Source organism: Microtus oregoni, unplaced genomic scaffold, assembly GCF_018167655.1.
Source record: "Microtus oregoni isolate MIOR12 unplaced genomic scaffold, Mior012 000057F_ref0000458, whole genome shotgun sequence".
Lineage (NCBI taxonomy): Eukaryota > Metazoa > Chordata > Mammalia > Rodentia > Cricetidae > Microtus > Microtus oregoni.
This window is the reverse complement of record NW_024543833.1, coordinates 2,866,017-2,882,166: the sequence shown is the minus strand read 5'-3', so window position 1 is coordinate 2,882,166 and position 16,150 is coordinate 2,866,017. Positions and strand designations below refer to the sequence as shown.

The 16,150-nt window shown below is 48.8% G+C and overlaps 1 protein-coding gene across 2 annotated transcripts in view; it reads right to left on the bottom strand.

Annotated features, from left to right (window-relative positions):
• Mapk4 (mitogen-activated protein kinase 4) overlaps nt 1–16,150 on the bottom strand; it is a 132,311-nt gene that overhangs the window by 29,014 nt on the left and 87,147 nt on the right. For both annotated transcript variants that reach the window (XM_041639284.1, XM_041639283.1), the window contains exon 2: nt 11,734–13,111. In XM_041639284.1, coding sequence (XP_041495218.1) covers nt 11,734–12,279 — 546 coding nt within the window. In that variant the 5' untranslated portion in view covers nt 12,280–13,111. The remainder of the gene's footprint in view (nt 1–11,733; nt 13,112–16,150) is intronic.

Genomic DNA, 16,150 nt, shown 5'->3' with positions numbered 1-16,150 from the left:
CAAAATACCTTTCAAATGTCCTCATTCAATTTCCGGCCTTGGTACATAACACCCCAGGAACAGAATTTAATTTGCTATGACTGAACGGCTTCCTTCACTTGCCGGACTTTCTGAATTTTAGTTTATTATGGCGCAAGCCCACAGGTAGGAACAGGGAACCTTAAATTACATTTGGCAGCTTGGACTACGAAGGTTCAGACTAGAAACCAATTTGAAGTTAAAAGAGAAAATCCAACAACTCCTAAAGAGACTTGTTTTTGTTTGCTGTTCCTTGCTGCCCTCCACAAAGCTGATTCTGCCATTACCTCAGGCAAGTTACATTTTGGAGTGTTAGAAGCTATGCAAGATGGCCACCATGTTGGCATCTCTCCACCTCCTCCTTTTCTCCTCTTTCTCTTCCCCTCCCATCTCCTCCCCTCATTTCCTTTTCTAGAAGTCTCTCTGGGTACATAGCTGAGTTCAGAGTTTTTACCTGACTGTGACAGCCATGTAACAAGAGTTGATCAAGAGTCACTAGCATTATTTGTGGATGCTCCTGTTAGGGTTCTGACCTGCTGGGTCTCTGGCAGGACTCACTGGAGGCATCAGACACCTGTCACTGAGACAATGTTCTCTACAGAGCTTGGAGCCGAGGGTCACTGTCTGGAGCCCTGCTTAAGACGCGTTTTAGCCACACTTTTAAACCAGGCATCCTCCCTAAACAGTCTGGGAGCGGGAAGCACACAGGACTGGTTAAGTGATGGGAGACTTTAGCCAATCACCATCTGTTTAGTGTGTGTCCCTCTGGGGCCACAGAAAAACAGATAAAATACCCATGTGCGCTTGTTTCTTTCTCTTTGTGTTCCTGCTCTCCTGAATGGCTGGAACCCTGGTTTTGTAAGTTTCCTTTCTTCTGTTTATTAAAGCTAAATATTATTTTAAGTTGGTTTGGTTAATTACAACTTCTGATCGGCCACGCCCCTTCAGTTAAGACACCATAAACTAAAGTAACAACAACAACAACAAAAACCAAGATGGATATTGCTGAAATGGAAACCTGTTTTCTTTTTCTGTTGTGATACTGAAGGTAAAATCCAGGACCTGAGCCTGCCAGGCCAGAGAGCTTTCCCACCAAGCTAGACACCCAGCCTGAAAACATTTACACTTTTGAGGACGGTATAAAGAAAGCAAAGCAACAAGCCCCAGAACTTGGACTTAGAATATATGAAGCCTCTCCAAGTTCTAAATTAATATTAATATAACCCAATTAAAATAGGCAAAGATCTCTAGATACACAGAGACATGTAAAAGGCTTGTATGCACACCAAGGAGGCTCAGCACCGTCAACCATGGATGGATTCAAACCGCAGTGAAATCCTACTCACACTTGCTGGAGGACTAGGGGAAAATGAAGTTTGAGGTCATGGAGAGAACAAATCCTCACACCTTGTCTATGGGCTACAATGTTGCAATGGAGTCTGATAGGACAGTTCCTCAGCAGAAACACACGACCCAATGATGTCTCTCTATAAAACATGTCCATAGGAGAACGTGCACATGAGCGCCCACGCCGGTATTACTTATAATAGCCCCAAAAGAAAGAACCCAGATGTCTATCAGTAGAGGGTTACGAGACAGCTCTGATATAGATTATTATTAGATAATAAAGACAAACGAAGCTCTCATATCTGCTTTACCACTGAATAAATCTGATGGCATTCTGCTGAATGCAAGAAGTTTGACCCAAAAGGTCAAAGGGTCATATATTATATGGCTAAGTGAAATAGCCAGCAAGGTCGACTCTATGGATACAGAAACGTGTGTGGCTACTTAGAGTAGGTGATGGGAACTTGGGGAAGGAGGTGGCAACCGGGGAACACAGTTATTTTGGGGGGCAATGAAATGTTCTAAAATAAATTCTAGCAATAGATACATGAGTAATTCTAAAAGTCATTCAATTATATGGGGAATAGTATACCATGTTTTAAAAAGTTTACAGACAAATCTGAAGCACAGTCCGACTGCAAGGAAGACCAGAACAGGTGACTTTCTACCAACCTGCTATGTGCTGGAGCAGGGAGTGCTGGTTCCTCTGTGGGAAATCTATGTTCCCAGGGTCTGGGTCTCAGTAGGTTTCCAGTGGGGACAATGAAGCAGAGAAAGCAGTGTGACAGAACCTGAAGCCACTGCCCGCTCTGACTGGTCACAGCCGGTGTCCACTGCCCGCTCTGACTGGTCTGCCAGTGTCCACTGCTTGCTCTCACTGGTTATTGCCGGTGTCTATTCTTATGATTTGGCCCAAAGCCTACTCATTATTAAGGACTTTGGCTACAATCCCACATGTAACCTTCAAACTAGAACCAGCCTTTAGCCAAACTGCAAAAGTGTTAACATTTAGGGCCTCCTGTTGTGGCCTCCTCTTGAGGGCCTCCCTATTCATAAACCTAGTACTTCATCAACCCACTGCAACAAGTTCACTCCAAGGTGTTCTCGCTCATTCCCACCCTTCCGCATGCCTTTGCACCCTAGAAGGGAAACAAGGGCGACACACACACCTCACCCCACTCCCAATTCACCACGAGTGGTAGAAAGTCCGGTGTCTAAGACTCAAGAGTCACAGCTAAGCAGCAGCCACTATCTGTCGGGTACTTTCCTGATGCCGGACAAGACTGAAGATTTCACACATCATCTGGTGTCTCCCTCAGTCCAGTAAGCGGACGGAGTCTGGGGATGGAGCCGGCCACAGGCAGGCTCGTGGAGGTACCCACTAACACCTGCTCACTCTACCTGAGAGAGCTGCCCTGCTTCCTGGCAGGGGTTGTGGGGGTGGGGAACCGTGAAACTTGTTCAGTTCCCTCAGATCTTGAAGCAGGACTGCCACTCTGGGTGGGCGGGGAGGTAAGGCTTATACCAGTGAACATGGCTGAGGGTCAGTTTTCCCAGGCTCCTCTATTCTCTCTGGGTAACTGAAGGATTCGGATTAAACAGGTTTTTTCCCCCCATAATGAATACAGTTTCAGTGAACTTACTTTTGTGTCAAATTTCCTGAACGCTCACTGGGAAAACTCATTCTCACGAAGCCATGCATAGTCTCGCCCCTACGATTTGGGGAATTTTGAAACGATAACAAAAATACACACATCAATTGCCATTAACATCTTGGAGTCTCTGTTTGTAGTCTATTTTAAAAATTATTTTAAATTTTTGGGTATGTGTCTGAGTGTACGTCATGTGCATACAGGTGGCAGGGGCTGGGGTCCCCTGGAAAGTCAGCCAGTGCTCTTAACTACCAAGCCCTCTCTTCAGCTCCTATAGCCTGTTTTTAATGTATATTTCTTATTTTTTCTCAGGTGCTATGATCATATCCCCTATACAGTTCTGTGTATTTGTATTTTGTTTTTGGTTTTTTCCAAGACAGGGTCTCCCTGTGTAGCCCTGGCTGTCCTGGAACTCACTCTGTAGACCAGGCTGGCTGCAAACTCACTGAGATCCGCCTGCCTCTGTCTCCCAAGTGCTGGGATTTAAGGCGTGTGCCTCCACCGCCTGACCTGTGCACTGCTTTTTAAATTACGTGTGTGCACGTGGTGCCCACACCATGGGGCTCCTGTGGGAGATGTGTTCTCATCTCCCTTCACCTGGGCTTCAGGGAGCCAGCCCTGCTCCAACCGGGCAAGAAGTTTCCCGCTCTGGGCCACCTGGCCAGTCACTGTCTTACCTTTTAAGCTCATCACTATATAAGGCTTTTCTCTGTGATTCTAAACACCTTTAACACCATTGAAAACAGTTGCATGACACACCATTGTGGGGATAAACATGATTTCTTGAAGTTTAGAGTTTTCACGTATCCATTTTTCTTAAAAGAGTAATGTCGGCCAACACCCGTACTGTGTCTAGGGGCTAAAGTGTTGCAGACGGCCATGCAGCTTTATTCTACTTCAGAGGGAGCTTAAATTGTCCTGAGGTAGAACACAAGAGATCTGAGAACAGTGCCCCTGCGCCTCAATAAAGAGACTGTTCATCCTCTAGCTACATCCTCTACATCTTTGTGGACAAGTTTTAAAAATGTGGGTTAAATGGCTAAATAATTATGTAAATGGGTACCTGGTTGTGTGGTTCACAGGCCAGAGGGGCCCTGTGGCCATGAGGCTGGGCCTTTGGCCTAATCTCTTTATGCACATTTTAATTAGTGGTGTAGGGGAAGTCTTAGGAGGCAGGTGAAGCCCTTAAATAAATTATGAAGCTGTGAAGGACAGAGTTGGATGATAGAATAAAGATTCACAAAGATCTCTCTGAGCCAAGAAGATGAGCTCTATCAGGAGCAAAGGTCACAACCTGTGCTTGAGCTTAAAAGCAAACAAAAACCCAACCACATAAATTTAAAATAGAGAATATGGAACTAACAAATTAATTGGCCAACAGCCCACTGTGAGCCCTTAGGATGACACACTGGCAAAGAACCCACAGGAGCAGGGGTGGGGTGTCATTTACAGAGCAGAGACTTCACACTCACTCTGGGCGGATGAAATCACTTAGGGTCTATTTTTCACGGAACTTCAGAAAGGTTCTGACAGGAAGATGGGGGTCAACGAGAGGGCAGGTAGGATGGTGTGGGCCCTGGGCAGAACAGTCAGCTGAAAATGACAGACAGTGGGCCAGGGACTGAACGTGTGTCCTCTGCTGGGCTTGGTAGTCAGACTGCCTGGGTGACTGTTGTGCCTCAGTGTCCCCATCTGCCGAACGGTAGTGCCTATTACAGACAATCTGAGGATGAGTCATTTAACACCAGCAAGCATCGAGTAACAAGAGACAGAGGGGCCCCAGACTGCAGGGCTGTGGAAGCGACAGGGCAGGGGAGGTTAAATAGTTAAAAGCTGTCTTGAGGAATAGTTAAGCGTCATCCGGAGATGCTGGTACATGAATCGACCAGCATTTCCGGAGCACGTTTTATGGGTCAGATACTGTGCTAAATGCCAGAAAAATGGGCATGAATGAGATGTGTCCTTAATCCAAGGGTCCCCTGGGGGATCTGGAAGAGGCAAACAGGGCACTCAAGAGTGTGGATAAGAAGGGGGCGAGGAGGGCAACTGACTGACTCTCCTGGAGAACTTGATGACTGGGGACATCTGAGACTCTGTAGGGGTGAAGGTAGTTTATGTGGGCGTGAGGGAACAGTGTGTGGGACCGGAGATGTCACTGCTTATGGCATTTTCAGGGGGGCACAATGACAAGTTGGTGTTGTCACTCTGGGTGAGGTGGGGGACTGCAAATTGTGTCGAGAAAAGCGCTGGTCTCCAACTCAGCTGTACGATCCTGATTTAGATGGGAGCCATTAAAGTCAGAGAAGGCACAGTTCCCACCCTCAGAACCTTGTTTTAGACCGCTGTCCCCAAAAGTCCAACACAGCTAAGGCTGAATAAAAAAGAGCATGTTCCAGCTGCTGACAGTTAGACAGCAAAGGAAAATCTTGAAAGTGGCCAGAGGGAAAAGCACATGACATACAGGGGACTAGCAGCAGGAAGGAAAAACATCTCATCTTTTTGTAAAAACAGTGACAGAAAGCAGAGAGAGAGGGCGTTCTTAACGACGGACAAAAACATGTGAATCTTGAATCCAGGGAACATAAACTTTTAAAATGAGAGGAAAATAAAGATACTTTGTTCCAGTAATAAAGAACTTGCCACCCGCCAGCCTTGTACTCTATGGGATGCTTCTCAGCATCATCGGCAGGCTGAGTGTTCCCGGACTCTGAACCTTTTGTGCTTGTCATAGCAGCAGGGAGCCCAGATTGACAGGTGAGTGCCAGGTGGGTGTTCACAGAAGGGAGGTCAGAGGAGGAGCCATGGATTCCCCTGAACCATTTAGTCAGCTGTTTGCTCCCAAGGGACAATCCACCCCCAGGCATACTTGAGAAGCTGAACTTGGGTTTGAGGAGGCAGTAGCAATGTATAGATGCTGTGTGCCATTTGAGCATGACCAAACAGCAGACTGGTTGGTAAGTAGCCGGTACTGAAAGCCCCTTTCTCTCTGGCTCAGCCAAAGGTGAATCCTGGCAAGCAAGGCAACCTCAGGACCTTACCTCAGGACTCTGAAGAGCTTAGTCCTGACTGATCACTGCATGTGGTGGAGTAATTGTGAAATACCCCCTGGAGATCGGTGGGGTTGCTTTTGGAAGAGCCTGGGGGTAGTGGGCAGAGAAGGACACCACGAGGCTGAGGTACCTGTTCCCAGGACTTCTACAGTGAAGGGGAGCAAGGTGGCCCTGAGAGCCCAGAAAATTAGTTTTCCAAGTTTGCCTGAGCATCCAGACACTTACTCTTCAGGACAGCCTCGGTTCTAATCCCTTCAGCCATATTTTTCCTCTTTAAAAAGGAAATACCATAGTCTTTTAAATACATCTTTTCAGCTCCACTGATTTGGAATAACATGTTTAATAGCTTAAGAAGAAAGTAACCTTCTCCACTGGCTGGTCCCTTAGTAAGATGTCTTTTTACATGTCCATTTTCCCATGGCCTCTGTGGGTGTCTCGGTCCCCCATGGTACCAGTATGATGGGCCCTAGTCCTTTGTGGGGTCCTGGGCGGGTCTTCCCCATCCTCTGCACTGTTTTCCCAGCAGAGACCATCTGGGGTATAAGCAAGCACTGAGACCCCAAAGGGTGCTCTCCTAATTGCAAAGATGCTCTTAAAGCCACAGATGAGACCATTCTTCCTCTGGGTCAGTTTCCAGAGTTTATGATGTAGGAAGGAAGACACTTTCTGGGTATCTTTTTGGGAAGATGGCAGAGGTCATCAAAGGCAGGTAGAACAGATAGGGGAGGAGGCAAGGTGACACTAAACCAGCACCATGAAGGCAGCCTTGGCTTCCAGTTGTCCCTGGCAGGGTTCCCAGGCTGCAGACTGTGCTTAGTCTCATGGGCTCCTCCGGGGCCACAAATGAACCACGGCCTTAAACAAACTACAGCAATCTGCCAAGCCTTCAAACACTCGTTCCTATCCAACTGTGAAACCAGTGTTTTGTTTTTCAAATAACATCTTTGAAGTAGTTTACACCAGAAGGAGAAGTGCGTGTTTTCCAAAAATCACCGTTCATATCTCCCAACTGTTAAAATCAAGCAGAAACACGCAGGGATCCTTTTGTTTAGGATCCCGATTTGTGTAACTTTTGGTCAAATGGTACCATGGGGGAACAAGTGGTTTCCGAAGAAATGCAATTGAGGATCTCTAGAGCTGTGCTGTGTGTGCCTGCATCCTTCATCTGCTACAGGACCTTCCTAGGGCCGGTACCCACTCTGCTGGTCTATAGGAGATTCCAAAAGAAACACAATGTAGACAGTCCCACAGGCCAATCCAATGTAGACAACCCTGCGGGTCAACCCCACTGGTCAGCTCGATGTAGACAACCCCGCATGCTCAAAGCACCAGCCTAGCAGGAAGGGCATAGTTGCTTCAGAACCTGCCAAAATGGAAGACCTTTTGCTACCCAAATTCTCATGAGCCTGTTTCCTCCTCCTTTCTCCCCTGGGCATTTCCCCCTGTACCCTATGGAAGCTGGGTCTGCAGGCGGTCTTCAGAGGTCCCTGTGCAGGTTTGGAAGGCTCCGGGTGACCCATTCACTCCGACAATGAGGCTCTCAGTGAGTGGATAGATCATGCCTGCTTTCCAGGGAGTTGATAACATTTCCTAGAGTTTACCTAGGGTTCAATGAAGTCTTAAGCATTTTTTTTTACCCCTTTGAGATCATTCATCTCCTTATCTGATAAATTCAAAGGAAAATACACTCAGATCACTCAGCTACTTCTTAACACAAATAACACAGAACTAATAATAAGGTCTGTAGGGGAAGTGAGCAGAAAGGAACTCAAAAATCAGGAATGGATATGCTCTCAGGAAGTGTCACAACTCTCCCAGAGCCACACTGACAAGAATGAGTCCATGCTTCAGCAGAAGTAAACTAGGCCTGGCTTCATCATGACATCTACCTGGGCAAGTAGCTCCGTGAGTGGCTTAGTCCCTAGAGCGTCTGAAAGAATGCTGACGACCCCCCCCCCCCCCCCCCGGCTTCAGATGACAAATAAGAATCCTAGGAGAGAAGCAGAATGGAAGCAGGGTATGGGGTGCACACCTGTAACATAGCACGTAGGAGGCTAAGCCAGGAGGATATGGAGTTTGAGGCCAGGGCAGGATACATCAGGAGTTCCAGTCCAAACCCAGCTGCTTACAGAGTAGCCCACAGCGAAAATGGAAGCTGCAGCAGAATGGAAATATATGAGAAGTGGGCTTATAAAACAAAACAGAACAACGCACAGTCACAAGCTATGCACGGCTCTTCCCCTTTCATCGGTCTACCTGTAAAATGACAGGGACAGGCAGGATAGCCATGAAGCCTGCAGACGGATCTCTTATTCCAGGCATCATCTAGGGAAGGAAAAGGAACTCTCAACCATGCAGTAAGCTGAATAATGACTGTCACGGTTTGAACCTGAAATGTCCCCTTAGAAGGTCATGTTCTGGGGGCTTTGGGTAGGTCTGTGTCATCTTTTAGGAGGTGGGGAAGGTGGGGCATGGCTGGGAGCAAGTCACTAGTTCTGATGGCTAGTTTGAATTGTCATTTTTGACCCAAACAAGGATCTTCTAAGAAGAGAATCTCAATGAGGGGTTGTCTACATCGAGCTGACCAGTGGGACTGTCTACATTGTGTTTCTTTTGGAATCTCCTATAGACCAGCAGAGTGGGTACCGGCCCTAGGAAGGTCCTGTAGCAGATGAAGGATGCAGGCGTGGAAGAGACACTGTCTACCCAGGATAAAGATGGAAGGGTGAAGACCAGACTGCTACACACTGCTAGGTGGATCATGCATAGCCAAGAGGTCTCTAGCTGGACCACTCTGGCCCTGGACTAGATCAGTATATGGAAAAGGTAAGTCCAGGTAAGTAATGATCCTCTTCAAGAGACACAGTGTTCACAGAGCAGATGGCCTGGTGACACCCTTCTCCAAGGACACTGGCAAGCACAGGTGCACATGATAGGAACACACACATCTCAATAGTATAAAGTTCCTTTTCTGGGTTAGACTTTCCAACCATGGAGTCTATAAACACATTAGCTTCCTATCCATAAGGTCCTTCCCTCTGACCAGTAAAACAGGCAAAATCAACTGAGGCCCAGATCTCAAGAACCAGTAAGACTCCATTCTGAACAAGAAACATCCCCCCAATAGCATGGGACTCTGCCAGGTAGGGAACAGACCTAGACAAAAATGCCCACCAGGTAGAGTGGAAAGTGGTCAGTGCTAGAAGAGAGGAAGGACCTCAAAGGAAGTTCCCACCCAGAATCCAGTGCGCTTCAGGAAGAAGAGCCTTGTGTGTGAGAAGGCCCCAGTTCCTTGGGCTCCTCCCCTCCCAGGCCCTGGGAGCCTCATGCTGTGTTATAAAGCCACTTGTCTGGATTGTCAAATGGCCCATTCGCCCTAAGTGCCTCACAGTATTATGAGGATTAAGTGAGAACTGATTTCAGTGCGCAGTGGATAAATAAAAGCAGCGAGTACAAAGCCTTCCTCATCTCTGGAGGGAGAGGAGGGCAGCAAGCTAAGAACAGAAAATGAATAAGGGCAAATGGCTACAGTAGGTGGCGCCCAACTGACCCCGGGATACCAGCCAGGTCAATGTGAACACACACCAGGTTAGTAACTGGCTCCAGGTACTGTCTCTAGCCTCATAAAGGCCACCCCCTCTCATTTAAGGAGATGAAATGAGAACACGTGAATTCCTTTGCATGGGGAGAATGAAAAGTCCCACCAGGAAGTGGCAGGAACATGGCAAGCAGAGTCATGTGACCCCGTCCTTCTGCAGCCCCAGGCCCCTGTACTGTGCTTCAGCTCAGTGTAGTGTTTACCAATTTTCGAGCGATTCTACATTCATGGGTATTTTTGATTCTTATCTACAAGTCAGAGACGCAGAGAGGACACTGCTCTGTCAAAAGTGAGGGAAACTGAGGTTCCAGGGGTGAGAGATTCTTGTCCAAAACAGTGCTATCAATAGGGAGCCCATCTCCTGAACTCCTCACACCGTGGGGTGGTTCATACCATGCCACATGCCAAGACTTGTTTCAACAATTGAGATTGATGGGAAATGCCTGTAATCCCAACACCAAGGAGGCCAAGACTGATTTGCAATTCAGGCTAGCCTGGGCTACAGAGCTGGACCCTGTTTCCAATAAAACAAAGCTGCCACTATGGCAAACCCTGACCCAAGGAGCCATCTTCCTGACAATCCGACCTCCTCTACTGACCGCCTCAGGCACCAGGCACACACATGGTACACAGACATATATGTAGGCAAACACCCATACACATGTATCCAAGATAGAAATGTAGATTCTCTGGATCCATTTTTGTGAGAAAACAACTATTCAGGGTTAAAACCATTGGTTCAATGACATGACATCATAGCCCCTGACAAGAAGGGAAGGGAACAAACGGCCTGTCGTATTGGGAAGACAGAGAAGGAAGCTACCTTTTGTTTCTTTGCCATGGGCTTCTCGCCTACAGATTTGGCTGTCAATCTCAACAGATGACAGGGCTGCGGGGATGAATGCAGAGGGCAAGCACATGGTTAAGGTAGCAAAGGAACGTGTGGCATTGATAAGCCAGAGGCAGTGAGATTTCTGTAGGGTCTGAAATTGGGGCAGGAGTCAAGTTCCAGCCAGTGCCGGTGAACAGGGAGTCATGGCTCCTTTGCCTGCTACTCTTTCCTACTGCACAGAGAAGAGGAACAAGGAAGACCCTAGGGATAGAGCAAAACCATATTCCAAGGTCATCTGAGTCACCCTCATCTTCCATGGCTACTCTCACCCTTGGCTATTAACATTTCACGGGGTACTTACTTCCTGTGAGATGTTCTATTCTAATAAAAAGTATAAAGATTTTGCTGGAAGACTGGCTCTGTTTCAGGGTGACCGGTGACATGTTCAGGAGGAACTCCCAGGCATCTTACAGGGGCAACATGTCTGGCAGAGGAGAACAGGCCATTCCCGAAGATGCAGCGGGTCAGGAAGGAGGCCTGGGCTTTTGGAAACAAATGGTGGTGACGTGTGTCACTATCGGTGAGGCTGGGATGGTTCTGTGGTGCGCCATGGGGGACTCTAACAGAATCATCCTCAAGCATGACTTGACTCCACAGAGGGAAGGACCCAAGAGGGCAGACATCAACTCATCTGTAGTGAGCGCTAGTTTATCAGATTAGTGCCCCCCCCCACCCCTGCCACCCATTGCTCACTCTTCACTGACTGAAGAGACCGAGAACAGGCCAGCCCTGCTGAGAGGAGTAGGTAAGACAGACCAGAGCATAATGTTTTTAGCATGGAGAGCCTCCTGGGGTGTCCTGAGCAGCCAGCAAGGGAAACGACACAATGATGCAAACGTTTAGGATCAGTGGATGCGATAGATAGAAAACAGTCACCAACCACACAGTATTAAAGCCACAGAGCTCCGGGCTAAAAGAAAGTTTAGACACTGTTGAGTCTGGCCTTTCACACACACAGCCCAGAGTCACGTGGTGAAACCAAGGAGCTAGATCCCTCATACCCAGCAACTTTTCAAGCCATCGATCTTTTCTTGCACCTTCCGTCTCCCTCCAGGCTAACATCAGTCTCCTGATTCTAAGGTAGAAAGGACAAATCCTCTGGAATTCTGCGTGCATCCCTGAGGATCCCACAGGTCGCCGGGGGGGGGGGGGGGCAGCCTTTCCAGGCAGTCTTACCTTGTGTGAGTAATGCTGATCCACAATCCTTGCCAGCCCGAAATCCCCAATCTTGAGCACAAGGTCCTCTGTGCTGATGAAAATGTTGGCGGGCTTCAGGTCCCTGTGCAGCACATTAGCCGAGTGGATGTACTTGAGCCCACGCAGCAGCTGGTACATGAACAGCTTGGCATGCTCCTCGGTCAGCGTGCCCTGCTCCAGCAGCCGGGCCAGGTCAGTTTCCATGTACTCTTGGACAATGTAGGCCACGCTGAACTTGAAGAGCTCGCCCTGCAGATCGCTGCCCTTGGGTCCTAGTACCTCATACACCTTGACAATGTTGTCATGGTCCAGGCGCCGGATAATCTTGATCTCTCGAAGCGCGTGCTTCATGCTTCGGGCATCGCTCAGAGCAATCTTCTTCACGGCTACCTTCCGGCAAGACCTGCTGTCCACAGCCGACAGCACCAGTCCGTTGACCCCAAAGCCTAGGGGTTGGAAGTCAACGAAGCGCCCTCCAAGGTCATACCCATAGACACTGGCAATGCAGTCACCTTTCTCGGCCATCGTTGACTCAGTGGTCTGGAGTCTCTTGGGGGATGCGGGGACAGGCAGGAAAGGCCAAGTTCCAGTGAGTTGTTTCCCCAGCACACCTCATTCTGTCAAACCTCACAACTGCGGGACGCTTTTGCTCCTGGTGAGGTCACTGCTGCCAGGGGACAGGAACAGCCGTAAGTCCTTGCTCACTGACGTGCTCAGCTGGATGCTGCAACTGTTCTTACCTGCACTGGGGAGGGTTTGCCACCAACTCCTATGCTTCAAGAACCCTCTTAGATGCTTAAAATGGTTCATGCTTCTTCCGGATCTGGCATTATTAGAAGGGAAAGCCAGTGTCCTTATCTTCTATCTCCTTGGATCTCAGAGTAAAATATGCAGCAACTCTCTCCCTTTGAGTCCTCCTGTCTGGCTCAAATGCAGGAGCTGCTTGCTGAGCTGTGTTGCTTTCCTTAAGTGGGTCCAAAGCTTAATCGGATCACAGCCTCCCTCTGTGCTCTGAGCAGTAAGAGGGGATCCAGTTAATAGGTTCTAGAAGGTTCTGGGGGTTCCTTTCCATCGCTGCCAGGTTATCTTTCCCCGAGTTCCCTTTAGAGTCCCCAAACCCCAACCAGTTTGGTGAGTAAGAGCTGGGGAAAGCCGCTCTCTCACGAGCTCTGAAGCTACACCTGCTGCCCCAAGTCCAAAAAGAACTCAGCTGCCAGGCCAGGACCCTCTAAGAGGCTTCGGATGGGGGCACATCCTCTTTCACCCACTCATCCACGCCACCTTGACTGAGACTGCTCCACCGGATGCAGTAGGACCGCAGGAATGCAGCAGCATCTCTCAGAGAGTGTCCCCTTCCCTGTCAAAGAAACAATGTTGGGTAAATTTCCACACTCTGGCTTCCAACACCTTCCCGCTTGCGTCTTTTGTTAACTAGCCCAAGTGTTATTTGATCTGTCCAGCCAGCTGAAACGCTGCTTGCTCAGGGGATTCCAGCTTTGCATTGCCCGGGCACCCCCATGCTGCTTGCAGCAGCGCCCTGGCAGAGGAGAAAGACGGGGTTGATTTGATAAGCCCATCAGGTGGAGGGCTTTTATGTCAGCGCCTGCTTCCCTCGGGCTAACATGTGCAGACTGGGAGTGGGAATCATCCCTTTTGACCTTTGCAAGATTCGTCTGTTATGCTTTCCAGACACATCAGCCCTAGCTGGGAAGGCTGAGAGTCAACAGGAACGAGTTACAGATGAAAATGAGGGCTCAATCTTGTTTTCCCACGAGGGTCCCTTCCTTATTTTGCAAATGCCTTTGAATACTTTAAGAGAAAAATTTGTCTCGGACTGAGATTTAATAGCCTTTGTATGCCTTCCTTCCCAGGTAGGTGGTAGAAACACAGAACTAAAAAACTAAAACCCTTCTGTCCCTCACAGAAAAGGGGCTGTTTGCCCAAAAGCCAATGCTATCTCAGGGCTGGCTCGCCATGCCAGCCCTGATCTGTTTATGACAGAAACACTAGGGACCGAAAGAAGCATCTGAGTGCTTAAAGCAGTTGGTCCCCTCTGACCTGACGATTCCCCTCTCATGGCTGTTAACTCAAATTGCAGCTATAGGAGATGAGGTGGTAGGTGAAAACTACCAATCCTAGCCAGGTCAACTCAGAACTCTGAAGTAAGGAACATAGTGGCTTCAAGAGTGTGACTTGTTTCCCAACTGTACAAAGCTCATGGGTACACAAAGATAGGACTTTGTATGTGGCACAGAGGAAATCTAGCCAATCTCAATTCTTAATTCCCGCCTCCTCTATGGAAGTCTCAGACAGGGCAGAGTCCCACGTGAGGACATGTTCCTGTCTGAGCTCTGTACGACTCTACACATAACAATTGAAGTAAAACAGCTACGAGCATAATGCTCTGAAATTCTAGCGTGTGCACACTCACGCATGCATGTGTGTGCAGGTGTGTGTTTGGGGGTGTGGCATACAGACGAACAGTCTAGTGGATAATCAGATCCCCACTGAGGACCGTGCATGCGGGCACACGTCTGTGTTTGTGGATGCCAGAAGTTGAGCCCAGGAGCCTTCTTCAGTAACTACCCCACCTTCTTCTCCCAGGCACGGTCTTTGGCTAGAGTGTCCAGCCAGCAAGTCACAGTCACCCTCCTCTCTCTGGTCCCCCAGCTCTGGGGTTACATACAGGCTTTTACATGGGTGCTGGGGAGCTGACAGTGGGCTCTCCTGCTCATGCCATCTCCCGAGTCGTGCAGTTACCCCCTGCCCTGTGCCCTCTGAGGATTTCTGAACAAGGACATTTGCCAAGGCTCTGGAACATAGTAAGGTGCTTAGTTCCACAGATGGCAGCAGCTATGGCTGCCTTACGTTAGTTCTTCACACTTGGACGAGATGGAAGTCTTCTGACAGCCTGTCAAATTTACAGCGGTTCCCCTCTGAAGGTTTTATTGGGCCCAGAGGCAAAACAGTTATAGACTTAACAAAACTTCTGACTTGGGGAACAGTCCAAGTGGACAAAGTCTCATCGTCCTGAGCTGCAGACAATACAGTCCTCCTTGGCTCATGTGACTAGGAGTCACCTTTATTGGGAAGGGCCAGGCTTCTAAGTATTCTACTGAGCAACTCCATTAGTGACTGACACCTGCCCCGCTGTGTCCCTAAATGCCAACAGTAAGCCCTCTGAGGCTGCTTCTGACCCAAGTTCTCACTTCTCAGGTGACGGACTGGGCCTTGTGAGAGCTGGCTTAGTGGTGCCAGCAGAGACTGGCACCTGGCTAAAGGAATACCCTCCATTGGTATTCAAATGCCTGAGCCACCTAGCCACACACAATGCCACGGTCTGGTCTGTGTGTAGTAAGTCTTCCTGGATACCTAACTCAGGGAACCCCCCTCCATCCCAGAGATCGAGAAAGAGAGAGAGAGAGAGAGAGAGAGAGAGAGAGAGAGAGAGAAAGAAATATGGTTCTATCCCAACTCCAGCAGCCAGATGACGCCACCTGAGCTGGAACTTCTTGCAGATCCACATTTGGGCCTCATTCGGTCCCCAAGGGTACTGCAGAAGGAGCTAATTAGCCCCCCCCCCCAGGATAGATGCCCACATCTCCTCCTCTTTCCGTCTCCTGCTGGGTGGTGAACAGAGATTGGAATGGCCCCTCCGACTTCACAAACAGCTCAAAGGAGGACTTGCTGGCAACTGGGGATGCAATGCAGATAATTCATGAATAATTAAGAAGGGCTTCATTTCCCTTTAAATCCGTTCCTCGTCCTGCCCCGCTGTGGGGGGACTGTCTTCCTGTGTGTCCTGTTTCTTTTCCTGTGCGCTTCCCAACATGCTGTCAGGCACAGCACATAGGAGACATGTCACTGTGGGAACATCGTTTTCCTCCTGGTTGTCTCAACAGACCCTTTTCATCCTCGCCTGGCTTCTCTGATTGTGCCTTTCAGATTTTTTCCAGCACACTTCCTGGAGGGTGGGCTGCGTCTCCCTATGTGCTATGAGAGTACACAGCATGCTTACCACGAGTCTCCTTACCATGAGCCCGAACTGTGCAGACAAGTCCATGCCTGCACTTGACTCTACAAATACCTTCTCAGTATCATCTGCCACCCCAATATTGCCTCTCAGAATGTCAGCAGCCTATGCAGGCCTTCATCCAAGCATTCCCACCCGAGTTTCCTGTCATCTCTTCTGAAACTGCTTCATTCTCCAGTTCCTCTGTAATATCTACTGCAAACCCACGGTCTGTCCCCAAGGCAGTTTGCTAGGAAACATCCTCTGTCCTCTTCTGGCATGATATGCCAAGAAGCAGGGCTAGTCACCCCCAGAGAGGGGCAGGCGGTACTTAAATGTGTCCCTGGAGAGGGGAGTAGGTTCAGCAGCAAAGACTGGTCATCT